At 37.4% G+C, this 22292-nt stretch overlaps 1 protein-coding gene across 1 annotated transcript in view; it reads left to right on the top strand.

Annotated features, from left to right (window-relative positions):
• The first annotated feature begins 445 nt into the window (after positions 1 to 445).
• LOC131050974 (DExH-box ATP-dependent RNA helicase DExH3) overlaps positions 446 to 22292 on the top strand; it is a 70521-nt gene continuing 48674 nt past the window's right edge. The window contains exon 1 of the mRNA XM_057985296.2: positions 446 to 1082. Coding sequence (XP_057841279.2) covers positions 738 to 1082 — 345 coding nt within the window. The 5' untranslated portion in view covers positions 446 to 737. The remainder of the gene's footprint in view (positions 1083 to 22292) is intronic.

Raw genomic sequence — 22292 nt, forward strand, 5'->3', positions numbered from 1 at the left:
TCCTTTTAATACAAAATTAAGTACCTTTATTTGATTATTTTTACTTTTGTACTTAACATTTAATTCAACATTATATTGACCCAGTGCTATGGATTATTAATTTAAGTTAATATATGTTTGTGTGTGCATCTTATTATTGGATTAGCCTAAATTAAGACAAGGATCTTATAATGTTACTATATAAACTATTTTTACAAGAAAATTCTACGAAAAAAAACAACAATGCTACAAATCAAATTAGAATTTTGTAAAAAAAAAAAACCTCTGACTTTTAAATTTTAAAGAAAGCATCTTTAAGATAGAACTAAAATTTCTAACATTGACATCTTAAAATTTTGTTACCACCAATCTATAATTTCTTAAAATATTAAAACTTAAAATTTTAGGTTTAACCACTATTAAAAAATCCATGAAAGCACCTACTTGTAAATATTCCTAAACATTGTGACCGCAGCCTCGGTAGGAAAAAGTTGCATTCCTTAGAATTATGCATAGACTCGTGTCTGACATAATCGGGGAAATATATAGGCCACTCCTTCCGAGGGTTTTGCTTAAAACCCTGATAGAATGAATGGGCGTTGAAGCTCGATCCACAGTAGAAGGGTTTTCCTAAAACATAAAGCCATTCACTGTCTTTATTATTACAGGCAATGGAGCGAAAACCCTGTATCGTAAAGCTCAATGGGTCTGTGAACCTGTAAATGCTCTACATTTAGAATCTCACAGCTTGCTTTAAGATGACATATACAGCTATAGTTCGAAGGTTTGTAAAGCCAGGGCTTACAATGCTCTCGAGGCCACCAGTCTTGCAGAATGCTGGTAAAAATTGTTGCCCCGCCTTGCTTTTGGCTGGTAATTCTGCAAAATCCAGCAGGTTAGGGAGCTTGAGAATTGTCAGGAGTAGACATTTTGTTGCATTGGGGAATAACGGTTCCTCGAGTTGGAAGAAGAGAACAAGGGCAATTGTTTGTTTTCAGGGATTATTGCCATTTACTGCACAGAGCAAAGACATCAGTTATAGAATTGCGACCGAACAGTTTTCGGATGATGAGTACGAGCCAGTGGAGACTACTAACGCAAAGGTTAGTATCTTCGTCAGCTTTATTTTTTTGTTTTGTTTTGGGTTTTGGTTCACTTTGTCCTGATCAAGTGTCTCCAAGCTATCTGGAAGAGCTTGGATTTCATTTTCATTTTGCTGCATTTATTTATGAAAGTTATCTTTCAAAAACATTTTGGACTGTTGAAATGGCCGAGGTTCACTGAGAAAGAAGTTTGTAGTTCCAAGACAACTGTTTGACGTCGGATATAATGTTCGAAAGTATACTTCAAAATCCAATTTAGTGAAGTAAAATATTATGGAGCATGGAAGCCAAATAGAAAAGGGAAAAATATTATGGAATGTCGAAGCCCAATAGAAAAATTTAGAACTTTATGGACCATGGAAGCTTAAATTCTAGAAGAGGACTCGTAATGACGTTCCTAAGGTCATCTCCTACTAATAAAATTTTGTTGCACGCACTATTTTATTAAAACGTTATGGACTCTGGAATCTCTTTCATATTCAAATTTTTGATTCCGATTTCATTCTACATAGTTTTCATCATATAGGTAAATTTCCAAAACATAAGGACAGTCAATGGTTCATCTTATTCCATTTGCTTTCCACGCAATGTTCTTTTTGTGAAGGCTAATTTTCGAAACATTATAGACTGTGGAAGCGTTAAGCCTAGGGGGTGATTTGAAACATGGATTTCGGTTTTCATTCTCTTCCTTTTTTCCAAAAGCTTTTAGTTGGAATGTTATGGACTGCGGAAGCCTAAAGTTTTAAAGGAGTCACGAAACAAACAAATCAATTTCATTTTACACAGTTTCTCTCCGAAATATACTTTACTTGGCGTTATGGATTCTGTTAGATAGTCTTGAAGGAGATTTAATGTCAATTCCAATATTTTACACTTTATTAAAAAATTCTGTATTTCAAAATACACTAGTCATTGTGGAAGCTTAAAGTCCGCAATGAGACTTGAAACATTTGATTTCGATTTTATTTTAGATAATGAAAGCCTTATAGTTGCTGGATAGTTGCTGGAGACTCTAGATTCTTATTCCTGTTTCTTTCTACACATTGTGATTTTTCTGAAGGCTAATTTTTGAAAACATTATAGACTGTGGAAGCCTAATGGGGGTGACTTGAATTAATTTTTTATTTTCATTGTAAAACCTTTTTTTTTTCTAAATCTTTTCTTTAGAATGTTATGGACAGGACTCAAAACAAAGGTATCAATGTCATTCTGCACAGTTTTTCTCCACAAAATACTTTAAATAACTGCTATGGATCTTGGTAGAAAGTCTTGAAGGAGGTTCAAGGTTAATTTAAATTTTCATGTACACTTTTTGTTTTGTTTTTTGTAAAGCTATTTAAATTTTCATGGATCTTGGTAGAAAGTCTTGAAGGAGGTTCAAGGTTAATTTCAATTTTCATGTACACTTTTTGTTTTGTTTTTTGTAAAGCTATTTAAATTTGTTTCAAAATACACTAGTAATTGTGGATGCTTAATGTCCTGAATGATACTTGAAGCCTTGATTTCTATTTCATCATAGATAATGAAAGGCTTGGTGATTTATCATTTGAGCTCGTCGCATTCACTTTTTGTAGTCCTTTTTTATTATACACGTTTAGAATACAGTTTTTTCCTAAATACCAACTTTGACTGCTCAATTGCCGGGTTTGACTGTGATGCTGCGGGGCATTTCTGAGCATCATGGTTTCCATGTTGAGCATGGTTCAAATGTTTTTTCTGGTTCTGTGCAACATGGAAAATTACCAAAATTTCTGAGCACAAACATCAAGGGATGGAACATTGCCAAAATTCCTGTGTGCTTACATGAAGAATTTATATTTCTAACTGAATGTGGACTTATGTGATGGAATCTTGACTAAAAAATCCTAGAGAAATTAAATGCCATGAATTTGTCTCATTACTTAAAGGCGGAGATAGTCTATGTTCTACTGCATTTTGGATATGGGGACAGCAGGATGACTTTCATGGACGGCAATCGAAGGGCCATTTTTGGAGATGGCAGGGTAATGGCGGTTGTAGCAAAGCCTCATATTCTGCATATCTATCTACATAGATAGATATGCATATCTATACTAGTAGATAGATAGATATGGCTTTGCTACTAGGATTAAACTTGGATGTTAAACATGGTATTAAGAAACTCAAGGTGTTGAGGTGATTCTGAATTGTTAGCTTTTCAAATCAGGGCTTAGTATGTTTCCAAACATTAGAGGCTTAATCGGTACAAGTCTGGAGTCTGGGATACAGTGGAATTGTAACATCTAACTAGCAGAATATGTAACGCCCCTTTTGGGGATATTACTATATTTTGACCTAAAATCACAAGTTCAATCAAAATAAGAGATATATAACATAGTTAAGAGTATACATTTACCATTTGAAATGTCTTTAACAAGATTAATCCTGGTAAAGGTCCTGCAATCATGTTAGTCAAGACTTGAAACGCAATTCATGAGACCAACTATTTTCATATGGGTTAGGAATCCAATAACATATAATTGCTTATATAATCAATAACATTAATAATTATCCAAAGCATATGCCTATAGTAACTGTATTAGGAATTAGAGAGAAACTTCACAAACCGCAATCTCAAGGATAGTTATCCTTGTATTGCAAGAGCATGGGTGGAAAATTGTCCACTCCATGCCTCAGTCCATCTTAGAGGCGCTCCATCCTCCTTGATCAAGCCTAGGAGCACTAATCAGCCTTCCAACCCATGAGCACTCCATCTTGGGGTGGCGTGCTTGATAGGAGTATGAGACTACCTTCTCCACCAAGCCTGGGAGCACACACACACCTCTTTGCCCACGAGCACTCCATCTTGGGGTCGTGTACTGTTGATGTGTGTTTTATGCACATAACATTCAGAATAAAATACCAAAGTACTTTACCCTCTCTTGAACAAAATCACCTCAGATGCTAAGGATAAGATCAACTAAAATGATTCCAAGGTTTCTACAGTCAGGTCTTGATGAGTGGGTAACTCAATGGTCGATGTGAATTGCTGTTTTCACTTGGGGACTTACAATTGTTCGAATTAACTTTGCTTATCATGAATATGGAATGGGTGTGCTGATAACTTAGGATTTGGCAATGTAGCTCTGAACTTAATTCTAACAAGACTTACTAAAAAAGGACAAAAGGGAATAGGGTTTAGGAAATCTATTCTAAGCCTAGGAATGTAGGAAATGATGAACAAATTTAGTGGAATCAAACTAGGCAAGGTCTCACCATCAAGTCGAACAAATCTTGACACGATCTTAGTGCAATCATCTAAGGTATACTTCATAGATTTTCAAACTATTACCATCAAGCATTGAGACCATCCAAGTTGATGCATAACAATGGATATGTAATTTTTGAAGATAAGTTCGCATAAATTTCCAGTTGACCACGCAAGGCGCACTTACAATCCGCAAGAGGCTAGTGGTATGGATTAATAGATTCCACACAAATATACTCAACAATTCTTTCATTCAATCTAACAAACATGAAAGCAAATTCTAATCTAAAATTCTAATCTAACTTGGAGGAATTGAGAACCTTGAATTCAAAACAACACTTGAAAGACAAAATCACCATTAAGTCGAACAATGATTTATATTCAAAAGTTGTATCATATACCAACAATTCTACAAAAACTCTCTCTTACAAATGAGAGGCAATGAGGTATATATAGAGTCTCATACAAAATGGATGGCCAAGATTAAAACTAAATCAAGGGCCAAGATTGTGCCAAAAAAACCCTAGAATTGCCCTAATTAGGGTTTACATAAAAAATGGTGCCACCAACATATGGCCCAATAGAAAGATACCTAGTCATCAAATAGGGAATCTTCTAGAAGATTTAGTCCTACATCTCTCTTTCTCCTAGCATACTCCAAGAATTTAGCCAATACAGAATCTAATTCCTCCATGAAAATGCTGGTTAAGGTATTTTGCTGTAAATCAATCACGTCCAAAGCATCCAAACAAGCATCCAAAGTGTTCTCCCAATCTGGCATGAGCTTTTGCGAATTATGAACATGAATCAACAAAGAGACCAAATCATCTATTTGACTCTTCTTCAAAGAGTCCAATTGATTGAAATACATGAATTTCATTTTGTCTCTTAATTCTGCTAAGTGTAAACCATTGGCTTCATTGACATCAACCCCCAATAATTCCTCAATTGAGGCAAGGATCTTCAACTGAATATCATGAATAGATCCTTCCATCTCTGCACAACTCATTTGTGCGCTCTCATAAATTGATTTCTTCATGGCTAATGAACAATACCAGCCATGTAAATCGTATCTATCCCCATTGTGCACAACATTCTCCCTGACCAATGTGGACTTAGGAATCTTCTTCAAAGCTCTGAGGTGCGGAATAGTCTTCTCCTGAATAGGTCAGAATTCCTCCCAAACTCCCTCCAAATAAAATACTGTATTCTGAATATGAGCCTTGTTGTCCCGTCAAATGCCTGGACAAATTGAGTAAGGAAATCATTCGCCCGTCTCTTTGTATTTTCAATCCATTTCTCCACCTTCGAGAGTGTATCTTTCGCTGCCTCATAATGTGAATGTAGTCCACGATCAATTGCAATAGGGGAAATTAGGGTGGGATTCTCACGCCTTATCCCTGCAATATACTCTCTAAGTCTAATATTCTCAGCTTCGTACTTCTCTCTTTTCTCTATTTCTCCATCCAATCTCGCATTGATTTCCTTAAGGGTGTCACCAACCTCCTGAAATTCCCGCTCTTTTGTAGTACGGCCAAGGGCAACTGAAGTAATCTGGAAATACATGGGAGTAGCAATGTTCGCTGTCATACCTCCAATAGGAACAACAACTTGCGCAATCCACATTCATGTCTCTTCTTTAGCTATGTGTGACAAAATCTCAGCTCTCTTAGGTACTTTCTCCTTATTTCTGCTAGCGAAGTAGTCATCAATGTCATCAATAGGCTGTGCCTCTATTATTTTCTTACTTTTCTCCATACTTTTCATCAGCCAATCAGGAATAGCGGCCATCTCCATACCATCATCGAGACATATCTCTCGATTAAGCTCTCTCAATGGCGAGATAACATCATCATCATTATTAGGATTATCCCTGGTCAAATTGTATACATTCTTTCCCAAACTAACCTCCAAAAGGACAGTAGGGGATCCTGGCTGATCATCATCCTCATTAGGTGGAGCAGATGTCGCTGTGGCATGTAAATCCTGAATATTCTCTGGTAGGATCACTGTGTTGGAACATTGCTCAGTCTCCTTGTTTTGTTATGGCACTTCATTTTCCTTGATTGATGAGACATTGAGGGGTGGTGAAGGAATGATAGGCAAAGGAATGATAGTCTTTTGCTTCTTCTTCTTAACCTCCTCATTCTTCTTCCCTCTAGCCTTGACTTCTCCTGGTATGTTCTTCCTTCTCTTGGGAGCTTGACTCTCCTCATCCGCACGAATCCTGAAATCACTGATAGTCCTTTGATCATCCTCGGAAGAGGATTCCTCCGGTTTCATCTTTTCATAAGTGAAGGCAACACCCATATCAATTAATCTGTTCATTTGAATATCCACCCATGCTCGGGAGAAACTCAAGACCTCTCTCATCAATATACTCAAATCTATTTCTTTTGGTTCTGACCAATTAGGCATTAAAATTGCCTTCTTCATTTCATTCTCATATTGTGGATGCGTATGATCCCTATCATCTAATACTTGATCAAGAATGAGGAAAAGTCCACACTTCCTCATGAAATCCACTGACATTCTGGACCACATTCTTCTCTTTACTGCCTGCTCGTCCATTAGGTTGGCCCAATAATCTTCTATGTCTACCTTGTGGATGAACTTTTCTCCCTGATCCTTCCAACTTTCATATCTGGATCAAACCTTTCTCTTCTCTTGTATGTTGCAAATCGATAGAATGCAAGCTCCTCACTTGCTGTGCTAGTTGCTAAGGCGGATTGGTAAACCTCCAATGTCTTCCCAACTGAAATAGGAAATGACATGCCCATTCTGTGCTTTTCCTTTTGGATAGAATCAAAATCCATAAGCTGTCTCTCCACTTCCAACAAGATCAATTAGAAGGATACCTAGGAAGCCTGTAAGGTTCGGATTGAAATCCATGAATCCTTAGGTATGTGAAAGTGGGAAACTGTATATACCACGATCCATATTTCTCTATCAGCTTTGTTGCCTCCTTGGACAACCTCCTGTGATATTTACCTTGCAACATTCACGTAATTTACATTGTGAATACATCATTCACTCTTTTATAATCCTCAATTCGATACATGTTCAACTGTGGATAGCACTCATAACTCCTGAATTGTCCTTGTCCATTCCCGACTTCAGCTCTGCATATCAATCCCTTGTAGGTAACAAATTGTGCAAGCAGGTACACCGAATAGGAAGTCATGGCGAATGATCTGGACCGCTCCACATTCCTCAACTGAAAATCCAGATTGTCACTTACGATTCTAGACCAACTAATCAATGTTCCTTTCAAACAATCCTGGATGAAATAGAACATCAATCTATCGTATATTGCATCCTACAACATCCCCATCACTCGGTTAAGCAGGAATACTAAATCACTATATTCATCTTTGAAGTCTGTGCACATGAGTGTCTTGGGAGCCTTGGAATGATGAGCCCTAGGATCAATCATCCACTCCTTGTTTACTACGGTCTTGCACGCATCCATCTTCTTCTTATATCTATCTTCATATTCATCCTTAGTTATATCTTTCATGTCTGCTCCACGTGGAATTCCAAACACCTCAGCAATCGCATCCTCAGCAAGGTAAGCAATGATGGCACCCTTAGGAGTCTTGATCATTCGGGTGTGAGCATCATAACATCGTGCACACTCCAGGATAAGCTCACTGCACTGTATGGATTGCGGAAATCCAATGGTCTGATAAATGCTACTCTTCATAATGTTCACATAAGCTGGGGAAGGAATTTGGCTTCCAATTCCGAACATACATTGTCGCATCTAGCTCATGTTCAGGAAATGCATGTTCGTGTCTGTAACCTCCTTCCATTTGGATGACATCTTGGATTTTGGATAGAATCCCGTCTCAGCTATCTTTTGTTGTTCTCTCCTTTCCTTGAGTCTGAACTTCAACATCGTACCTGTACGAAGCTAGAAGTTAGAACTTCGGAAAATATTCTTGACGAAAATTCTGATTTCCTAATGATTTAGACAAATTTGGGTATGAAAATCAGGAAAATAATCCACATTCTCAATAGATTTCAACAATAGAATGCAAAATGTGACAAGGTTAGGGTATAAAACCCTCATGAAATTCCATAAAATCAATAATTTTCAGACCAAAGTCTGAAGGCACTTCCTTATACTTAGAAATTTATTCAAAATAGAGCGCAAAGGAGTATATCGGATCAAACAATGACTATAGAAAGGTGTGAAAGGTTATGTTTTCACACAAAATTATGTCTGAAGACACCTTCCGAGGTCAACAATGGCTGCCAGCAAATCTGAAGACAACCTGCAACTTCACAAATTAATCTGTAAAAAACATGTTGCAATTACCCGAATGTGCACAAACTTGATGAAAATCTATTTTCCAAGGCAAACATGAGAAAATCTGAGTGTGCATGTAGGGCTGGAAATGAAAACTGAGTCTGAAGACAAGTCTGAAAATGGAGTTTTTAGACTTACCAGCACCCTTAGGAATGATGATAAACTCAGAAAATGGCTCCGGAATGAAGCAAAAATGCTTCCCAAATGAAATCGCCAAGTTAAATAGGTGGCTGGAAATGATAGTTTTCTGAGGACAGCCCCTCTACAATGAAGTTTCAGACCTACAACAGCGTGTAAATGGTCTGAAAATGCACACAAAATTTCACAAAATTCTTCCAAATGCAAATCGCCTAGGTTGGAGTTGGTTGGGCAATGAAAAATTAAATCTGAAAATTAATTACCAGCCAACAATGGAGGTCACACAAGCTGCAATAATGTTGTCAAACTCAGATCTGGAAGTTATCACAGCAAGGAATGATAATGGCAGCCACCAAGAATGAAGGAAATCCACTACAAACGACGCCAAATATTTTTTTAAATAAAATTGCCTTCCTCCAACTATGGCGCCACCTCACCAAATTCACACAATGCTGGAAAAATCTGCAAGAATCTCCCTCCATTGGCAGCCAATACAAATCGCCTTAGGCTGGGAATGATGGAAACAAACAATGGCAACAACTTCAGCCTTCAATGTGTCAACTTGACACTTCAAAAAAAATCGCCAGCTGGAGAAAAAGAATTACCTAAGTATGAACACACCTGACAAACATAATAATATTATATCGCTGGCCTCCCTCTTTAAACTTGATTTTGCCTTTTACTTTCACCACACAAGCAATGTGGGATAGAACACTTGTACATATACTTGCCTGGCAAAAATCGATTTGCTTCTAGAAGGTGAAAATTATTAAATGCTCATTGCAAATAATTTATTAATTGTTTTTATTTTTTATATAATTGTTGCACTTCGTAAAAACAATTAAATTTGGGGTCCATTCATTTAAAATATTTCAAAATTTGAATCAAAATGGCCACTTGGGGGAAAATCGATTTTACTTGGGATAAAAAAATCCCAATAAAAATCATTAAAAATAATTAAATACCCCTTCAAGGGAAAATCGCACTATGTAGGGATAAAAATCCCATAAAAAATCTTCATCAACTTTGCACAATTGGGCCCAGGGGAAAATCGACCCCTATTGGGATAAAAATCCCAACTAAAAATTCATCACTTAGCACAAAAAATCATCCTAGGGGAAAATCAACCCCTGTTTAGACAGTCATCCAGACACAAAAATCATCAAAATCATCCTTTGTGGAAATTCGCCTAGGGTTTGGAATGAATATCCGCATAAAAATCCACAAAATCTCAACACAAAAGTCTTGGTGGAAAATCAATCCATGTCAGGAATCATCATAAAAGTCATCTGCAACTTCATCCACACTCCCAGTGGAAAAATGTGAGCTGTCAGGAAAATCTCCAACACTTAAAAAACAAATTTTAGTCATCTGGTGGAAAATTACCCCTAGTATGGATTTTGAACGGTGGAAAATCGGGGCAAGTTTGGATTCCAGGGGAAACCCATGTCCAGTTTGGATTTTGAGTGGGGAAAATCATGGGTAGTCAGGAATATGAGGGGAAAAACACCTCTAGTGTGGAATTTTGACCTTTTAACCCTTAGAATATGGATTTTCATCCATAAAATGATGATTTTTCCACTCAAAATCACTAGGAAACTTCAAAACTCAATAAAACTCATATGGACTTAGGCAAACTCACCAAAAATTTGAGCAAAACACAAGGAAACTTATCGGGATAAAGTGCAAAATTAACTTGATTAACTTCCTAGAAGCGAGAAAACAACTCCAAAAGGTCCTGAAATACCTTAGCACTTTAAAATCACCGACCAGGATTTTCGAAAACACGTTAACGCTCAAAAGGCCTACACTTGGACAAAATTAGGATAATTTAAAATCTCAACTTTACGTGCTTGATCCTATAACTTCAAAAACCCTAAACGACAATTAAGCATGATCAAAAACTCCGAGACTCGGGCACGGGAAACTCAAAAGTGCCCACTATGCTTCCAAAACTCTAAACTAACCAACGCGGAAAGCAGGAAAGAGGGGGTCCCCGTTTGCAATGGGGTGATGTGTGAAAAGGTCACAACATGTACTTAGTGAAAGATAGGTCGGTCCTCATCTCATTTGAACTCGAAAGGTTGATCGGCTTTCCATTGCAGCCATTTCTATCTAATTTAAAATAGATTAACTATATGAATACATTATAACATATTTATCAAATAGAAACATAATTAATTTTACTTAAATTGGGAAACAATGCTCAAATCAGAAAATAATGCAAACACTTACAATTATCTCTATATGGTTTCAGCAAAGAATAAATATTGCATTCATACACTCATATCGTATTTTCACACATCAACTTACTAATTTGAGGCTGATAATAATAGATGAGATTTCTGCTCTTTATTGGCTATTTCCTGATTTTAAATCGAATGTCTATTTAATTCCAGGCCAGATTATTTATTTTCTAATCTCTTATTCCTCATTCGATTGATCCTTCATGGATTCTTATTTAATTGATTTGTCCTTCCTCTTATATCTTCAAATGAGGAGAAGTCACACCTTGTAATGTCCCCATTTTCAAGCTCTCTAGTAGTGCAATTGTCGTTGACTTTCAGGTCTTGTGTCAGCTTATTTAGATGGGTAATTTGATGTTACCAATGAGCTCAGATGATTTAGAGGAGTCATATGATTCTTTCAAATATTATTTCTAGCTTCTAGTTTGGGCTCCAAGATTCTTGGAGGGAGCTTCCATTTTTAGTAAGTCACCCAATCGAGGCCATTTATCATCTTTCATCATTGAGATCATTTCTACACAATCAACTTTCAATTTTGATGCTTTTTGACCACCTCAATGTTATAGCTTGTTTGAAAGAGAACAAAATGTTTTAAATATTGAGACAAAAGTGATTTTAAGTGCCTAAAATGTTTAAAAAGTAAATTAAATCAGGGAGTTAAAAGGCTTCATATATTAATAAAGTGATTTTAAAAGGGGTTTTTGGAAAGTTCCCTAAAAGGCTTATAAAAAGGGGAATTGAGAGCTCATTTGGTATTTTGAGATTATTATTTCTGATAATTTTCTTTGAGAAAACCTTGCGCGGTTCTAGAGATTTGGACTTGGTCCATTTCAACATTCCTGAGGTCGAAATCCCTCTTGAAGAAGACTAGCTACAGTAGTGAAAGAGATCTACTTTTGTTAGTATTTGTTGAAGATATCTTACAGGTATTTCACAGTGCATTTCTAGTTTGGTTTTGCTGAGTGCTGTTTGAATATCAAAAGTTTTTGGAGACTTTTAACAGTGCTGATTGTACCGTTCTAGCTACCTTGAGAATCACATTTTTGCTCATATCTCTGAAAATAAGTCATATATTATTTTGGGCATTGTCTCAAAGGTTTTCGTATGGCTAGGCAATGAGTAATAGAAATTTTAGGGAAAAATAATAGAAGAAGATTAATATTACACAAGATAAAGCCGTGCCTTCACTTTTCATTCAATACGCTTTACATATTTATAGGATTCTCAAATCTCATTATTTAGGAAACAACATAAACAACATCCCAAATTATATTGAGTTGTTTTAACAACTCAATTACAAACAAACATTCCTGCCACTAATATAATAACCTATAAACAAACTCTTAACAAATAATCACACCTATATAGATACATGAGTTGTGTTAACAACTCACAATATGTGAACACTAACAATATGTTTCCCAACGTTCCCCCCCTTAATGTGAACATGGTAAGATCTCACAACCTTTATCTGCAGTAAGCCCAACTCTCATGATCTTGATTTAAAATGAAAGGCATCTCCTATCAACCTTTCATGGTTTTCATAGAGACTTACCACAAACTTGGACATGAACAGGAACCCACCAACTGTCCATCTTGTGTGGTTTTTTGGATCCTCCCACAAACCCTTGAGAGACACTTAGGAAACACTAAGAGGGGGAGGGGGATGGGGGTGATTCAAAAATTGACCCAGATTTTCAACAAGACAACAAAAAATTCATAAGAAGATTAATAACACAAGAACACAAAATTTCTCGTGGAAAACCCTTTCGGGTGAAAAACCATAGCATCAAGAGACTTTCATTAGCTTGAATGGGCACCAACCCAGATTACAAAGCAATAAGAGAGAGCTCCAACTCTCCTCACAGCATTAACTATGAATAGCAAGGGTATACAAAGAGCACCAACTCTTAACACACACAACTCCTTTATTTTTGAAACAGTTCCTGCTCTAATTGTGAAATTAGATTCATTGGTAAAATATCTTAGTTCATATTAAGTGGTAAAGATTACAATTTATAGAAATATAAAACATTGTAGAAATTAATGATATTACCTACCTCTATCTACCTAATACTGTAGATACATTAATGAAATCTAACAACCTAAGTTGACCATTAACAATATAAGAAACTATTATTCTAACACCCTCCCTTAATGGTCAATCTATCAAAAACACCAAGTTGCCCCTTGAATTTTACAAATTTATCTTGGGCTCAGAGACTTGGTGAGAATATCCACAGTCTGATCCGCTGTCGGAACATATTGCAACTGAATTGATTCGTCTTCTACCAGCTTGCGGATGTAATGACGATGAAGCTCGACATGCTTGTTACGTTCATGGAAGACTAGATTTTTGGCCAGTTTGAGCATCCCTTGATTATCAGTATATAAGGGAGAAGGACCTGTTTGTGGCATCTGCATGTCGGAGAGCATCCTTTGGAGCCAAACTGCCTCACATGCGGCCTTGATTGTTCTCTGGTATTCGGCTTTGGTCGAGGAAAGAGCGACGGCCTTTTGCTTCTTGCTGCTCCAAGTGACGACACTGGTATCCAAACTGAATACGTACACAAAAGTGGATTTTCTGTCATCCACTGATCCTGCCCAATCTGAGTCAGTATAACCAATCAGCTTTGGATTGTTGCACTTGCTATACAGAATCCCATAGTCGGAAGTGCCTTTCACATATCGCAGTACTCGCTTCGCTGCAATCCAATGATCAGCTTTTGGGACTGTCATGAAGCGAGAGATGTAGCTGACAACAAAACAAATGTTAGGTCTAGTGGCAGTGAGGTAGATGAGGCTGCCTACTAGTTGCTTGAATTTGGTTTCATCTACTACAGGTGAATCAGACTTGGCTGATAACTTCAACCCTTTCTCCATAGGTGGGGAAGCAGGTTTACAATCCTGGATTCGAAACTTGTCAAGCAAACTGCAGGCATACTTGGAATGTGAAATAAAGATATTGTCATTAGTTTGCTAGACTTCAACAACTAAGCAATAATGAAGAGGCCCCAAATCTATCATGTCAAAAGCTTGGGACAAGTCCTGTTTGATGGCTGTAATCAAATGTGCTGAATTGCCAGTAATGATCAAGTCATTGTCGTACACAACAAGAAAAAGGATATCATCACCAGACAATTTGACATACATATAGTGTCAGAGGGACTGCGCTGAAAACCATGTTCAACCAAATACTGATCAATCTTGAAATACCAAGCCCGAGCGGCTTGCTTCAGGCCATATAGGGCTTTGACCAATCTGCAAACCTGATGTTCCTTACCAGGAACCTTGAAGCCAGGAGGTTGAGTCATATAAACTTCTTCTTGCAACTCACCATTGAGAAATGCACTCTTAACATCCATTTGGTGAAGTTTCCATCCAAACTGAGCTGTAATGGCGAGAAGAAGACAAATGGTACTCATCTTGGCAGTAGGAGCAAAAGTCTCCTCGTAGTCAATGCCCTCCCACTGTGTAAAACCCTGAGCAACCAATTTGGCCTTGTACTTATCCAAAGTACCATTTGCACGATACTTGACTTTGTAAACCCATTTACAGCTGATAGGTTTCTTCCCAGGAGGCAAATCAGAAAGGACCCAAGTGTTATTCTTCAAAAGACTATGGTATTCTGTCTCCATAGCCTTTTCCCACTCAGGAATGCCTTTAGCCTCGGAATACGTTTGGGGCTCATGGATGCTGTGGATGTTGGCCATAAGTACAAGGTTGACTGTATTTTGCTGCTTTCTCTTGCGACAAACTGATCTATCCTCAAGAAACTCATCATCACAAAGATCTCCTATAGTCTTGGCCCACCATTTAGGCTTGAGGGTAGAAGTACCAACATCTAGCATTGGAGGAACAACATCCCCTGGAGTTGCGGGAACAAAGTCATCTGGATGCGAATCTTGTGAAAAATCAGGTGGTGCTGGATCAGTAGATTCCTCATCTTCAAAGTCAAAATGCTCTGAAGCCATCCCATCATGTGAACCAACATTAGGAGTCTGTATAGACGGAGTCGCAGGACTAGGAGTAGTAGGAGGCATGAATGGACCAGTAGTCTCATCAACCACAACATCACGACTAAAAATGAGACGACCTGTCTCCACATCAATCAACTTGTAGGCCTTGTGGTTGTCGCTGTAACCAGTAAACATAAGTGTTTGGCTCTTTGAATCCAACTTAGCACGCTTAGCATTTGGAATCCATACATGACCTGTAGAATTGAAGACTTTCAAATGGCCCACTTTAGGCTTGCGTCTTGACCAAGCTTCTTTAGGAGTCATCTTCTTAACGACATGTGTAGGTGACCGATTCAGGAGGTAGACTGTAGTGTAAATTGCTTCAGCCTAGTATTTCTTAGGAACATTTCTATGTTCTATCATAGAACGAGCCATTTTAGTAATGGTGCGATTTCTACGTTCAACTCCACCATTCTGCTGAGGGGTGTATGGTGTGGTGAGTTGGCGTTTAATGCCATGTGTAGCACAAAATGTAGAGAAGTCATTGGAACAAAACTCCCCCCCATTAACTGACCTTATAGTGACAATCTGAGAATTAGATTCCTTTTCAACTAAGGCCTTAAACTGCTGAAATGTAGTGAACACATCTGATTTAGTTTTTAGAAAATACACCCACATTTTACGACTGAAATCGTCAACAAATAACAAGAAGTACCTGCAACCAATAACAAATGGAGTGTTCATTGGCCCACATACATAAGCGTGAACCAATTGAAGGACCTTGGAGGCTCGCCAAGAATCACTATTTGAGAATGGTGTCCGATGCTGCTTCCCAGCTTGACAGGCTGCACAAACTCCATGATTTTGAGGTTGGATCTCAGGTAGACTAGCAACCAAACCCTCCCGATATAACTGAGAGAGAGTGCACGTTTAAGTGCCCATAACGCTGATGCCAAAGTGTTTTGATGGATGTACTCCTAGCAACCAAAGCGTGCTCTTGAGAATCGCCAGAATCAACAAGTCTATACAAACCATGATCCTCAAGTCCCATAGCGATTGTAGTAAGAGTCTCCCTATCAACAATGCTGCAGATGGACGAATTGAATACAACATCTAATTGAGGAGATGCCTCATGATCTTGTTGGTTTTTTGTGTAACTAGGATAGGAAAATAAATAGGATTCGGATTGCCTTAAGGCATCATCCGAATCCTTATAGGGCAGGGCCCTATCTATTGTATTTATATGTAATGTGTAAAACCATTAAGGGCTGGACCTAACATGTAAAGAGGCGTCTCTAGGTCCAACGTGTGGACCTATCTCCAGCACACACATTTTGTGGCGTATAGTCTTATGTATTGATCATTTATGATGGGCTGGGCCCAAATGATTGTATTATTAAAAGGATGCATCCCTTCTCCAAACGTGTGGTCCTATATCTTATTTTAGCACATCTCTATGTAGCGTGGGCTCTTGTAACGTGGAAACTATATTGTTTAGGTCCCATGCTTATGGTGGTGTGTGGAACTAATATTATAGTGTTGGCCCCAAGGATGGATTGGGCCGACCCAAGATAGGGCTTACCTCTTGTATATATGCACAAGCATATCACTAGTCGTAAACGCAATCAAGCAATCCGAATATTAGACAATCAATGTGAAGACCCTGCACTCTGCAATAAAAGGTCAATGCGAATTCTGATCAAGGAATCAGCGAATTACTTCTGCCATCAGCATTTGCCATACATGCGATCTTGGACAGTGAATACATTGAAGAGGATAGCGAGTTCCTCTTGAAGGTCTACAAACACCATTAGGTTTGCAATCTTCAGTGAAGAACTAAGAAGGTTGGAAGCTGTATGCTGATGATATTCTTATATAAGAAGAGATAAGTCTGCTATCTTCTGCTATTACATTGTGCCCTAGCTGGGTTACGACTGTAACTCTAATTCTGCCCTAGGTTGACAGTTATATCAGATAAGTAATCTGATCTTTATTGCCATTGTATTCTACAATTAATAAAAGGATCTAGATCTGATTTGTTGCTGGGTTTTTCCTTCAAGAGGGAGGTTTTCCCAGGGTATGTGTTGTGTCTTGTCTCTATTGTATTCTTGCATTCACATTGTTCTCTACAATCTGATCACTAAAGTTAACAGATCTGACTGACAGAGAGGAGATTATGTTCCATGCCTGGAACATAATAGACATCAAGAAAAAGTAAATTTCTACCTCCTGAGTGAATCTGGACAGTGCCCTTACCAACAACTATGTACTCTTCTCCTCCTCCGAATATTACTGAATCCGAGAATGGTTCAAATTTCGTGAACCAATCTTGACGATGAGTAAAATGCCGCGAAGCTCCTGAATCAATATACCAAGCAGAAGAGTGTACTGGATCTGCTGTTCTCTTGGGCATAAAAGCATAGAAAGCAGATTCTTTCTGCTCAGAGTCTTCGGCGACATTTGCTTTCTGTTGAGACCCTTCCTGCTTCTTTTGTTCAGAAGCCAATCGAATTCGACACTCGGCCTTCATGTGACCAAATTTGTGACAATAATTGCACTGAACATTTTTCTTCTTCTTGCTGTCCTGAGAAGAATCAGAGCCTTTCAGCTGAGAAGATTGAGCCTTCCCTTTTTTCTTAGTAGAAGATTTGGCAGAGAACATTTGCTCGGTGGACGGAGAATTGGCATTGCTTCCAAACCGTTGTCACCACCGATCTTGTTGTAAAGCTTGTTACAAAGATCGGAAAACTTCAAATCGACGTCAGTGGAAGTGATATTGAGTGTATCGATGAAATGCTCATACGAGCGTGGGAGACTCTTCAGAGTTATGACCACCACATCTTCTTCCTCCATTTTTTGACCAATAGCTTCCAGCTGGTTGTGAATATCCTTGATCTTTGTCAGGGGCTCCTGAAGAGATGTTTTCTCATCCATCATGATCGTGAAGAGCATATTCTTAACAAATAACGCTCTGCTCTTGTCAGAGGTTTCATGAAGACTCTTCAAATGATCCCATATTTCCTTTGCAGTTTTGCTAGATGGTACCTAAGGTAGCTGCTCATCGGTAACAGAGAGTTTGATGAGCATGACGACTTCCCGGTTGCGCTCATCCCATTTGTCTTGATCTTTTCCGACAATGTCTGGACGTTGAGACGTGCCTAGAACAACTGCATCAAGACATTAGTACTCAAAAATCGTCAACATACGCTACTTCCAGGTGTTGTAGTTGCGACCATTGAACTTCTGGCTGCTTTCAAGCATAATGTTCGTCAACAATGCCATCACGTACCCCAAGGTCGAGCTGGTGAAGGCACGAATGCACGAAAACCAGAGGATTTCTAGAAACAAATTCTGCAAGTCAAATTTAGAGGCAGAAACTGAAACCCTGGCATGGTTTTCGAGGCAAATTTTTTTCAGAAGACCTGAAAAAATCTAATACAACCAGTTCAGATCTCAAAAAACCCACAGATTTTGCAAATAATTTTTTTTTGACTTGAAATGAAGGAGATAATTTCAAAACCCTAGCACAGTTTTCGAGGTAAAAATTTCGACTGACCCAGAAAAATCTGACGAAGACCCAGAAATCCTTGCGAAAAACCTAGAAAGAATCTACAATCAAAATAATTTTTCTGAAAATGAAGGGTCAAATTCGGGGCTCAAAAAACGATGCACCTAGAAAAATCCGATGACAATCCAGTTGAGCTCTCAAAATGCCCACAACGATTCTGTAGCCAGAATTTTTTTTGCCTTGAAACAGAGGGTCAAAACCCTAGGCGAAAAAAAATCTATAGACCCAAAAAAATTTGATGGTGACCTAGTTGAGGTTTCAAAAAACTCACCAAGAATCTGAAATCAGAATAAAATTTCAACTTGAACTGAAGAGTCGAAACCCTAGTCGAATGTGCAGAAACCCTAGGCGAAAAAAAAATCTATAGACCCAAAAAAATCTGACGGTGACCTAGTTGAAGTTTTGAAAAACCCACCAAGAATCTGTTATCGAAAAAAAATTTGGCCTTGAAACAAAGGGTCAAAACCCTAGGCGAAGTTGCAAAAACCCTAGGTCGTTAAAAAACGTTCAGATTTTTTGAGTAAAATAGGTTCCGTGCCCTAGCTCTGATACCATGTGAAAATCAGATTCACTAGTAAAATATCTTAGTTCATATTAAATGGTAAAGATTACAATTTATAGAAATACAAAACACTGTAGAAATTAATGATATTACCTACCTCTATCTACCTAATACTGTAGATACATTAATGAAATCTAACAACTTAAGTTGACCATTAACAATATAAGAAATTATTATTCTAACAGTAATACATTTCTATCTCAAACAGACATCAATCTCTCTCAAAGAATTCAAATCCAAATTCCCTTCAAGATTTAAAAAAAAATTTATGTGTCAAAAATACCAACTCTAACATCTACTTCCAAAAATATTCAAGAGAATCCAACGCATACAGAAGGAATATTTTTTTTAATCATCTACACAGCCTTCAGTCCAAAAGAGAATATCTTATCTGAGTTTTAGTTCTCAGTCCAAAAAATAATTTCTGATGTCTATACTTCAGCAAAATAGGAACATCTCAAAAAAATATCATAAATTGGCTCCCAAAGACGTATCTCATTCATATCCACCTACTGAAATTCTCGAACTCCAAAAATACCACGAACTCCACACCTTCAAAAACCACTATGCACAAAGCCGCTACAAGATTACTTAGCGCACACAGAAGACATGAGTGCCAAAACGCACAACAGCACCCATTATATTCTCAAGCTTTTTGAAGACTGCCGAGAGTAAAAAAAAAATCAGTTTGTATACATATATATTTCAACGAAGGCAACTTCCAGACTGAAAAATCACGCCACCATCAAAAAACGATTTTATTAATTCCAGCCACACGTAGTCTGAGGAATCTAACGGCACCACTTCTTTCCAAAATAAATCTCTTCAAAAAACGTATATCAACAGCACATATAATTTCTGGCTATCGAAGTGTTTCCACTACTTTCCGTTACCAACCTCTGCAAAGGAATTAAAAAAAAAAATGCTTTTAAAGAATGCATCTGTAATGTCCCCTACTAAGTTTTGGCCTGATTCAACTATAATTAATCCATCTCAACATATTTATGACTTAAACTAAGTTGATTAGGAGACAAAACTATCCTGACATGAATCTAATCAGTGATAACAATGTATACTTCATGTGTTTTCATGTGAATGCTTCTTGCCTTAAGTATACTCATGCGTGTTCTCTATGCCCTGTGTGTATACTTTATGTTTTACATATGTACTTATTGCCTTAAGTGTATACTTCATGCTTTAAGTGTATTCATGTACCTTATGTATATTTCTCTCAAGTGTATACTCATGGCTTGCATATATCTATGTGTTTGCTATATGCCTGATGTATCTTCAACTTGATTGCTCCATTATATACATGTATGTCTTGTATGAATGATTATGAGATTGTTTAATGCTGTCATGTTTTCGGCATGATGACATCTTGCCCCTTCCTAATATATGCTTTGTATACTCTTTGCTTATATACTACATGAATTCGTGTGATTGTCTCATGTCTGATATATTTTTCAGCATTTATGCCTTGTGTCTTTATGTGTGTCTCGTGACTGATGTGTTTTCAGCATGTCCACCCCATGAGTGCCTTCGTTATATATATTTTGTACCTTATGTGTATTGGCATATTGTTTCAGGCTGTACATGTCTTATGTGCATACTTCATGCCTCAGTGTATTGGTATATTGCCTTATGCTTTATGTGAATGCTCTATCTATGTTTCATGCCTTATGTATATTACTTAATGGTTACATGTGTACTACTTCAAACTTCATGCTTTTGCACTACATGTCTGATATGTAGAGCATTGCTTCATGCTTTACGTACCTGCTGTGTATTTATTGCTTCACCTCTGACATGTATACTTTATGCCTTACATGCATGTGTATGTCTACATGCCTTATGAATGATTTATGCCTTGGGTGTATTCTTGTGGATGATTTGCATATATGATTCATGTGTTTTTCATGCTTTGTATGCTCTACGACTTAAGTGAATTTATATGCGCTATGTGCATTCATATATATACTTCTTGACTTAAGTGAATTCATGTGTAAACTTCATGCTACTTTACTTAAGCAAATTCAAGTGTATAATCCGTACTTTATGTACATCATGTATTTCGTGTGCATGTTGCATGCCTTAATTATATTACGCATATGTTTTACGCCTTGTGTATATTCATGTATACTCCATGTTTTACGTAGATGCTTCTTCCCTTATATGCTTTGGAATTACACCTTATGTGTATTCATATGTATGACTCATGTATTCATGTGTATGCTTGATGTATTGGGTTTGTACATAGAGTGTTTACGCTGTGTGTGTTTCATATACATGCTTTGCACCTCCATGGACGTGTATGCTTCACGTCTTATGTGAATTTGTGAATATTGCTACAGGTATTACGTTTGTCTATGCTTCAAGACTTCCATGTATACTTCAAACCTTGCATGTGTTTAAATGACTTCGTGTGTATTACTTCATGCCATCCATGTCGTACATACTCTTAATGCCTCATGCTTCATGTGTGCTAAATGTATTCCAGCTTCATTACCTTATGCTTCGTGTCTATATACATATGTATACCTTGTGTTTATTAGGAAATGATTCAGTTTGAGAAAATTGTCAATTGCTTGAGGACAAGCAATTTTGGGAAGGGCGGACTGTCATGTCCCCTCCCTGATTGTTATTTATAACCTAAATGAAACAATTATTATTATTATAAACAAATATAATAATAAATAAATTCAGAAAATATATATAACAAAAATAAAAACTGCCTTCATCCTCATCAGTAACCTGCAAAATAAATAAAGACTAAGTGGACTGCAGGTGTCAGAAGTTGTCCCCGAAGCTGTGGACAATGATAATTAGTCATAATTGGTTAAGTCTAATATTAATCATCAGCAATAATAGGCAGTAGTTTACTAAGTTTCGATGGGTGACAATAACTACACAAGCAAACTATTCACCAATCTTAAATAACCCAAAAGACACGGTTTGATTAGCAAACAAGCATTGATTAATAATGAAGATCGATATTAATTGAAAGGACATCGAACTATTTAGGAAAGGTGACTAGTAGTTTATTATTGACCAAACCGTAAATTAGGGATCGATTAATACTAATCGTTTGTTAAGAATTATACCACAGGCTGCAAAGTGACTTGAAACAATAGTAATGCATTTACAAAGAGGTGCGATTACCTTGAAAGGTTGCGATCTTACCAAGTTGATACAA

Source organism: Cryptomeria japonica, chromosome 6, assembly GCF_030272615.1.
Source record: "Cryptomeria japonica chromosome 6, Sugi_1.0, whole genome shotgun sequence".
NCBI classification, from domain to species: domain Eukaryota; kingdom Viridiplantae; phylum Streptophyta; class Pinopsida; order Cupressales; family Cupressaceae; genus Cryptomeria; species Cryptomeria japonica.